General features: G+C 36.4%; 1 protein-coding gene across 1 annotated transcript; it reads right to left on the bottom strand.

The window, feature by feature from the left end:
- Window positions 1–5,359: 5,359 nt before the first annotated feature.
- LOC124370422 (zinc finger BED domain-containing protein DAYSLEEPER-like) lies at window positions 5,360–5,909 on the bottom strand (the record flags this gene model as incomplete). Its single annotated transcript, XM_046828707.1, has 2 exons — window positions 5,639–5,909; window positions 5,360–5,487 (listed from the first exon to the last, which is right to left on the bottom strand). Coding segments are annotated over exons 1-2 (399 nt in total), but the record flags the coding sequence as incomplete, so codon positions are not given.
- Between the last annotated feature and the right edge of the window lie 3,664 nt (window positions 5,910–9,573).

Here is a 9,573-nt window from a genome sequence, read left to right as displayed (position 1 = left end):
TCAGGAGACCGAGCAGGCCACTCTATTGCTCCACGTTCTTACCAATCCACCGTTTTGTGGAAACACATGATTTAAATATTGTCTCAACTTTTTGGTATTAAGTCCATAGTGATGGTGGAGCTCCATCTTGTCTTGTTTGGAAAAACAATTCTATCGATCGGAGTGTGGACCAAGAATAGTTTTGAAGGGAACAGGACAGAATGTTATTTTTGGAGTAAGAGGCCTAGGTTAACGATTGGTGCATTTAAAAATGTCCATCAATAAAGAACGGCCCAACCGATTTGGAATTTTTGTACAATAGCCCGCGCCAAACGTTTATTATTCTGGGGGTGATTGCTCGTCGTGTGAATTCTCGGATGTGTTCCAACTGCGGGTTGGCGTTCTGTCACCAGTACCTGTAATTACAGAATACAACTCCCGTAAGTTCGGCCACCTCGGGACATGCTGGAATCCCTAGGCCGAAACTTCAAAAGCGGCCCGAAACTAAACCGATGCCGTATTTAAAAAATGCCCCATTTATTGTTTGCAACTGGGTAATACTTTTCAATATAAAGTTAATGAAAAAATAAACCGTTAAAAAATTTAACCTTCTCCAAACATTACTCTAACACAGGAAATTAACTAACTAAACTAATTGTTATATTTGTAACTTACCAATTAAAACACGGTAATACTGCATAATGTTGGGAATCAATTGCGTGTAGGAATTCGAAACACTTGCACATAGTCGAATACAACACAGAGTAACGGCTTTAGTTTACATAAACCTCAGACCTAATGAAATAAATAATAAAAATAATTACAGTACTGCACTGTACATTGGTGGTCTTTATTAGCTTCTTAACACTTAAAATAAATCTGTCACTTATTTTTTCTGAATTTTTTGGTTTCCTAATGGAATTTTTTTATGTGCAAACTCACGCCCACTTCTTAATCAAAAATTACATCCGGACTTGCAGTTGCTTTCTTTTTTGCTGTTTCGATGTAAAGTTAGCTGCCAGTTGTCAAAGCTGCTTTTCTCTTCATCGTGGCTCATTTGTATTTTCTTCGGTCTTCCTCCTCTTCAATCCTCAGCACACATCTGCGTCGTTATTCATTCTCGTTTGTCCTGGCGAATGACACACAACTCGACGATTTCCGTCATCATTCTCAGACAACCTCGTTTGGTCTAGCTCCTTTTCCATGATTTGATCCACTCCAAAACATCTTCGCTTCATACAATGGGACCCACAGTTCGCGTAGTTAGGCTGAAGGTTCGTGCAAATAGAGCTGCCATATGTCATCAGGTTCGGCCGATCTCAAGAATGTTAGTTTGGTCGTCAATTCTGACTGTTGTGTTGTTTTTGATCTACGTCTATCTTCTATATTCTGGCTCAAAGTTTTTTCCAAGCGACTTTACAAACGTGGATGGTTGGTTATTTCGTCGGTATTATGCCTTGGGCCGACCATGTACACAACATCCCTTCCATGTTTAACTGATCTTCAAACACTTTAGGTTAAGGTCTTAAGCTTGTCATCAGTCTGCCAGTTTGGAAAGAAAACTTCCTGAAAGGTAGCTTTCAGAGGACGATACTTCCTCTTGAAGCACTCAATGACCCCCTGGATCCATCGTGCTGTTTGAAAGACTGGTTACATTGGGTGGTAAAGAGAGTGAAGAGAAAAAACAGCAGTTTTAATTTCTTTTTCAACTCGTCATCACACTGAGAAGATGTTCATCATGAGTAGGCGCGTTTGTCCAAAGAAGTAGAAGTTGCTTTGGGCGGGGGAGTTTCGATTTTGCCAACATGTTTTTTAGCACTTTGGGAACAAATTCGGCATAACAAACCATTCTCTGAACAAGAAGGGTACGTGTCGCCATCCACGCTAGATTTCTGTGAGCCGATAATTACACCTGGGGAGAGCGTCCCCATGTTTATGTTTCTTAAACGCTCTTCGGTTTTGCCTGCTTTTGCCAATTGACAAATAGGGGTAACTTGTGAGTCCCCCGAATGACATTTGAACACAAGGCGACTGTTATCCCTGTCGTTTGCTGGTTTATTTAGAAAAACCCTGGAGCAGACGTTTCTTGCGGGGTGGCAAATGTTTTTTTCTAGGCAGAAGTTTTAAAATTTAAACCCGTAACCCAGTTTCGTCCAATGTTGTATATTTGCCTCTGGGCAAAAGTTTTTCATCATCGATAATTTTTAAAAATCTTGCAGAAAAGTCGGGTGGCCGCTTGTTGGGTTTGCTGATTAACTTCTCAGTCCACAAACTCCAATAAAATGTACGCCCGTGTCCTCTTTATTTCCCAACGAGTAGAGCCATCCATCACTAGCCACGAAACGCCATCTTACTGGTTGAGAGCTTTGAGTGTAAGATCATGGCCTTTTTTCTTTTAATATTGGGTCCACTTAATGGACGTTCGCTCGTCTTCTGGTTCTTGAACGAACCACAACCATAGAGCGATCTTCCCACCAATTCGTGATTTGGCCTTAACTCTTAGTGTGCAAACGCTTTTCTAGTTGAAACTTTTTCGGTATCAATTTTGTGTACAAAAGCCTTCAATACTTGTTTCCTGGCGCCAAAGTGCGGTGTGGACTCATGCTCAGCCCGACCGGCCGGACTAAGCGGACGGCCGAACTAACCGAGGGCCGACAGCGAACTTACGGGAGTCTACTGTTATGTCCCAATCTTCCATCGGGAAAATACAAATATCCATTTTTAAAACTATTTGATTTTGGTCAATTCGTTGCATTGTAATCTCACAAAATTCGAGAACGGACGATCATAAGGTCATCTTTTACTTCAGTTCCTGAATAATTAAATGCACATTTCATAGGCTCTTAAAAGCCAAGCTGTTTTTCATAATGTTATGAAAACTGACTCATGAGCTCATTTCCATGTGGTTCCTCCCACAGATCTAAGTTGACTTCATTGGGAATTCTTAATAAATGAATTTGAGAAATGTACGTCTAATGAGGTCATTTTCATCTGTTTAACTGGTTACTGGTCGAGACCACTTCCTGGGGCGGTCTTTAACGCTCTCTCAGTCTCTAAAAAGCGTGCTACTTGTTAATTGACGGTTTTGTAGAACTTTGAAATTGTGATTTACTGTCAGGAAAGCTAGTATTAAATAAATTAGTAATCCTTCCTCGTAGGGTCGTACGTTTTTCTCCCTCAACGCACGCATCATTAGAATAGTGATTCTTTCCCGTTCACTAAGCGACATGGTCAAAATAAAATGATTAATAATAATGTTAAAACTTGTACTAAAGAAGGAACTAAAGAAATCAACTGACCACATATAACCGCCAGTGAAAGGTAAACAGCAACTACTGATATCAGTAGGATGTTTAAGAGTAGATAAGGTTTGGGGTTGAAGTCCATTTCATCGGAAAACCCAAAGCCACTTATGCAGTTATTTATTAGTTTGTATCTACTGTTTTGTTTCATAGTAGACCTTTTTTTCAATAACTTATAAAAGACCTGGGATTACAAATGTATCAAAAACATCATTTGCAAGGAATAATATTTTGATTTTTTTTTTTGTTGGGATTTAATTTAAATTTACATAAAAAAAGTCTAACTGCCGCCATTTTGGCTAGGGTCAACCTTTTGAGGTCTGGTTTGTGGCGTTGTGTTCCACTCACATAGCCCTTTAATTTGATGTACTACTCGACCTATGCTTGCATTTAAGATTTTCATGACTTTCCTCAGTGGGACGTCCCCCTGATGTGATGAAAACCAGGAAATCACTTAAACATGTACATTTTTTAGTATACTATTGATAAACGCAAGTGGTATTTCATTATCTGTAATCATTTGAGAGTTGAGAGGCCGGTTCCAGACTTAATTGACACCCTGTATAACGATTGTATTAGAGATGGAAAATGTCGTTGTTTAGCTGCAACGCGTTGCGACGTTATTCTGCCAACCGATAACAGGTTGCGGCAACGTGTTATTTTAGCAACTGTTATCGGCTGACCGTTGCGCCTCGTCTATCCATTGCGCAACGTTGGTTCAATAACGTTTTCCAGTGGCTGTTACCTATAGAACGTTACTGAAATACCGTTACTAAAAACATGGACCACCATTCAGTTAACGGAACTTTGTTACTATTATTAAGTGTACAAAATTCGTCATTTAGCTGCTTAGTCTAGTTACTATAATTTATTTTGAGATAATTAAAAAGTATCTTTTGGTTCAATTAAGTACAAAATACAGAATCGGGTTTTTATTGTTTGAATGTAAACATTTCACAGCGCATTGTACATTTACACTATAGATAAACATTAAAATATTCAAACTGAAAAAATGAAATATTTTAGTGTATTAAATATAATTTACACTAGGGATTACTTTATAAAAGCTATAGACAAAATAATACAAACCAAATAAAACGTTTCTGTAAATATTATTATATTAAATGAACACACCCTAGGCTTTTTTTATAAAAGTAATTTATATACAAGACTAAAAGTTCTTTAAAATACATTTATCTTAAAAAATAAACGTGTTTTTAATTGCCCAAATTGGTATTTACACGGAAAATTGACAGTAAAATAAAACCGTTAAATACGTGTTAGTTACACTACTAGTATGTAAATGAAGAATACATTAAATGGATACATTACATCTAAAATATTAATTATACGAATGTGAAATACATATTTGATTATAAAATATATTGAAATAATTATAGCCTACAACTTAAGTAAGATTTTTGTAAGTGTAAAGTAAAAACGTTGGACAGTGATATTTAGCTATAAAAATGTACTGCTGTGATGTTATACATACATATTTAACTGATAACTTATATTAACTACAACAAATAGTAACACAAATGACGTTTATAATTGCAAAATGTATACATAAAAAACTATTTATCACAATATAAACAAAATGGTTAACACTGCTATTTCTAATTAAATCATATAGGAACCACTTTAATAAATTACAAATATATACATACATAAACATATTGTTCAAATGTACATTACAATTACACTGTCAAATATTGTTACTTTAGATTAAATGAAGATACACGAATGTATGGAGATTCAAAGACACAATTAAGCATATTTAGAAAAATAAAATGGGCAATATAACCAAACTGTACACTATGGCTTCATATAAGATTAATTGCAAGAAAATGAATTACATCAATTTCATATATTTAACTTGCAGAACTTATATATAACTTAAATTTTTTGATTTCTATTTACTGTAGAAGATTTAGATTTCCATTCAAAACAGCAACTGCTCTGCTCGTTTTTGAACTCAGTCTTGATCGGCGTTCTGTCAAAAAATTTCCTGCTTTAGAAAAAAGTCGTTCACATGGGACGGATGTAGCCATGACGTTAAATTTTAATTTCATCACCAATTTGCTCATAATAGGGTATACATGTTGATTCTCTTTCCACCAGCCCATAGGATCTTTTTTCCGTCCTAGATAGCTGTCATCTAAGTACCGGTTCAACTCGACAATTGCAGCGGAGGTCTTCGTACCTGAAACCAATTCCTTCATAGCAGTGAACTCCAAAAAGCTTACAACGCGTTAAAGTTAAACAAAAAGTAAATACGTGTAGTTTACAAGTAAAAACCCTAATTTAATTTATTGAAAATTCTAAATTTATGAATAAAATTTTAAAGCGGTTACCTGTAGGTTTCTCCTTGGCAATTATGTTGTCAACGTCCTCCCAGACGGAAAATTTTGCGGAATCTACGTTGCCATCTTTGTTTTGAGTGTTACCAATTTCTTCATCATCTGCTGTGCAAGGTTTGCCATGTGTCTCTGTCCAGATTGCAGCTAAAAGTTCTGTACATGTTTTTTTGATCAATTGCTTTGCAGTTTCGTCTTTGAAGACAGCAAGTTTGAATCTGGGATCTAAAAGAGTAGCAAGTGCTATTGTTTTTGCTGTGTTCAACATTTTCCATGCGTTTCTCGAGACCATGCAGCAGTTCATTAATAATATTTTTGAATAACTGGTTTGAATGGCTCCTTTTGCATTTTTTTACACACGGACATCAGGCCTCTTGTTAGGGGTATCACTTGGCTACCTGTCACGTAGCGTTCCCCACCTAATCTGTGAAGTTGACCTTCCTCAAAAGGACGTAAGATTGTGCTTAGGCTCTTTGCATAATCCCCACTCTTCCTCTGACAAAACAGGTAAATTTTTATTTATTAAAGCGATAGTAGTTTTTTACCGCGTCCTGCAGCTCTACAAAATCTGGAAACCATATAAAATGTAGAGTTCCATCTCGTTGAAACCTCTTGAATAAGTTTTTTTGGCTCAAGGCCCATATTTTTCTGGGATATCAACAGTTTTTCAGTTGCATTTGTGCTCCTTTTAAAAAAAGTCACTATCAATTTTATTTTGTCAATTAACATTTTTACCAGCTTTAACGCATCCTGAAGAATCAAGTTTTAAGGTATGGGCAAAACAACCAAAGTGCTTCAATTTCAAGTCCTTTTTGTACCGCCCCTTTGATGTTACTGGCATTGTCTGATACTACGACTAAAATCTTATCAAATAAATGAAATTTGTCAACAATAGTTTTGATCTCTTTTGCTAGATTAGCACTTGTGTGAGAATCAGACATTTTAGAACATTCCAACAATATCGAACTTTATTTCATAATTTTCTGAAATGTAATGGACAGTTACAACCCAAATATAACTTTCAACATTTGTAGAAGTCCAGGTATCAGTAGGTTTAGACATACACTTTGTACTGAGTTTAACTCATTCCCGAACAAAATTCAAGCATCTCTCATGTTCAGCTGGAATCATACTATTGGAAATTGTTTTTCTACTTGGCAATTTATATGCGGGATTCAAAGCCGACACAAAGTTAACAAAACCTCTGTCTTCGACAATTGAAAATGGCTGAAAGTCAGTAATAAACAACTGTAAGAGAAGTTTATCGAGTTTTTTTTACGTTGAAGTCTCACTCAGCTTTTTAGATTGGGGTAAAAAATGATCTAATACTTGACTGGTTTACCGTCACTAGAAGATGAAAAATATGCACTTAGTGGATTTGAATTGGTTAGCGCTTCTGAACTTGGTTGTTCGGGTTTCATTACGTAAAATTGATGTAGAGCCTATTGTAAGAGTTTTTAGTAGAAATTAAAGCTGTCGTAGGGCTTGGCAAGTTAGTTGAAGTTTTATCTTTTTTTTGGTAAATTTACAGTAGGATGGCGCTTTTCAATGTGGTGTCTAAGATTAGTTATAGTTGAACTTATAATTTAATACTTGCCCACATAAATCGCACTTAGCAGTTTTTATGTCAGCGTCCAACCACAGTATAGTATGTCCACAAGTAACTGGTTTTTTGCTTCTTGTTACCACTCATTTTTAATATAAATTAATTACAATGTAGATATTTATAAATAATAAAAAACAGTAAAACACAAATTAAACGTGTTTATTTCACATAACTTAAATCACTCTACAATTATTTGTCAAGAATTATTTTAAAGAAAACATTAAGAAATATAGTTATTTTAAATAAAAATTTAAACCACATATAGTTTAATAAGGCAGAGATTACACTGTATGTTGCTCTATGAACAAATTAAAACAATTGTACTGCGGGTGTGGGAATGGGATCATAATAGAATAAACAAAGTGAATAATCAGGTCAGGTTTTCATGTCCGAACAGGCACCATCCCCTCCCCCAAGCCGCAATGTCGCGTCTCCAGTATTTTGATTATTTTACTTTACTATATTATATCGTTACGGGTGGTGTTGTAATAACAGATCAAGCTGCTGTTGTCATTGTCAAGCCGTAGATAGATTCCCGGCAATGAAATAATTGTCATCCTACAAACTCTGTTGTTTGTCATAACACCGTTGCTCAAATAACAGGTGAAGAGTTTCCAGTCTGCCGCTATTGACTGTTACCAGCACAGGCTTACCGTTGCCGGCAACGAAAACGAATGAATTCATTGTTCGTTGTCATCCTGTTATAACAGGGAGTTTCTGATAACACGTTGCGGGGATAACTGTTGCCGCGCGGCAACACTGTTTATTTATCCTGTTATGTTAAATAACGCCCATCTCTAGATTGTATACTAACTTAAAACTAATATCATTAGCATCAGAACTATATAGATCCCAAATTAAATCTTACCTGTTACCAGAGGGAAGTCATCTAGGCTGTGGGAACAGAAGTTCTAGGAGCACAAAAACACGTGTTTATGACAAAAAAGCAACATAACCTCAACCTAGAACAAGGGAGTTGAGCAAGACAGCGCTGGAGCGGCGTTTGTAGTTGCTAGTTCTGCTACCTGTTGGAAAATCAGCGAACCACAAACGTCCGATCAAAATTATAGACCCCAAGCGAGCTCAAATACTTTTTTCGGTTTGGGACCAAGTAACCCCGGTTTACGGTAATCAATTTAAAGCTTTCTTGTAAACTATATTGTTGTCTTTTTTTTGCGTTGCATAAATATATAAAGATATACTTTACCATGTGTAACAAAAATTTTCGACATAACATATTGGGTGCTGTCAGGCCCCAAACACGACAGTGCTTTATTTGCCATCAATAAACACATATCTTCTATCATGATCAATGTCCTCATTGTAAATTTCCGCATTAATTAGTAGTGTAGGATTCGAAGTTTTAACATCGCACACGATGTAGCACATCCTCAGACATGTCATCCCTATATTTCATCCACAAATCCTCCGGATTCGAAGGGAAACATGTGGATATTATAATCGCAAAACAATGTTCGAATTTGATGTGGTGATGAAGATATGATGGAATTCTTGAGCGTATTATCCCAATGTAAATAATCCTCGAGTAACTGTAATAGTTTGACCACGCCTCACGGTAAGTAGCACACAGATGTCCATCAACTGTTCTCAATTGTTGAAACGATGTCGGACCACGAACATTCACCAATAACAATCTCAGATAATAACATTCAGGCGTTATTTGGATGTACTGTATTTGTCGGCACTATAATCGATTTCTGGATCTTAGGATCGTTCCAGGTTCACAGGAGCATTGCACTTGCGGAATCGGTCCATTTCCTTTTCCCGGGCTCGCTGCTTGTTGTGATCGATGTGCCCGAACTCATTGCATTCTTTGTCTATCCGATTCTGATTTACTGTAGAACGCAAATGTGGCCATACAAATACGACTGTTATCATTATCAGTCTCTTGCTGGTCATCAGTGCGATTAGCGCGTGAGGTAGGTCGTTTTCTTCTCGGCATTGTAAGCAGTATCTAATATTAATGTTTTCCTTGCACTAATAATTTTAAACCTATAATGGCGACAGCTTTTTTAACCCAAAATTGCATGCAGTAGTAAGTAAACATATGATACTAAGACACTTCGTCATTTGTATTTGTTACAGCTGTTTAACTAATTATGGATACATGAAACATCAATCAAACGTATTTCAAGACCAAAATTAACCAAATCGGTTCAGCCGTTCACAAGTTTTAGCGAGACTAACGAACGGAAATTCATTTTTATTTATATAGATGTAAATACTCCAGTGGACATAAATACTGTAGTAGAACTTTTTACAAACTCTATAATAACTGCAGCTCAGGACAGCATTCCAAAGACAT

The sequence above is a fragment of the Homalodisca vitripennis genome, unplaced genomic scaffold (assembly GCF_021130785.1).
Source record: "Homalodisca vitripennis isolate AUS2020 unplaced genomic scaffold, UT_GWSS_2.1 ScUCBcl_124;HRSCAF=1272, whole genome shotgun sequence".
NCBI classification, from domain to species: domain Eukaryota; kingdom Metazoa; phylum Arthropoda; class Insecta; order Hemiptera; family Cicadellidae; genus Homalodisca; species Homalodisca vitripennis.
The sequence above is the reverse complement of the archived record's forward strand: the minus strand, read 5'-3'. Positions and strand labels throughout refer to the sequence as shown.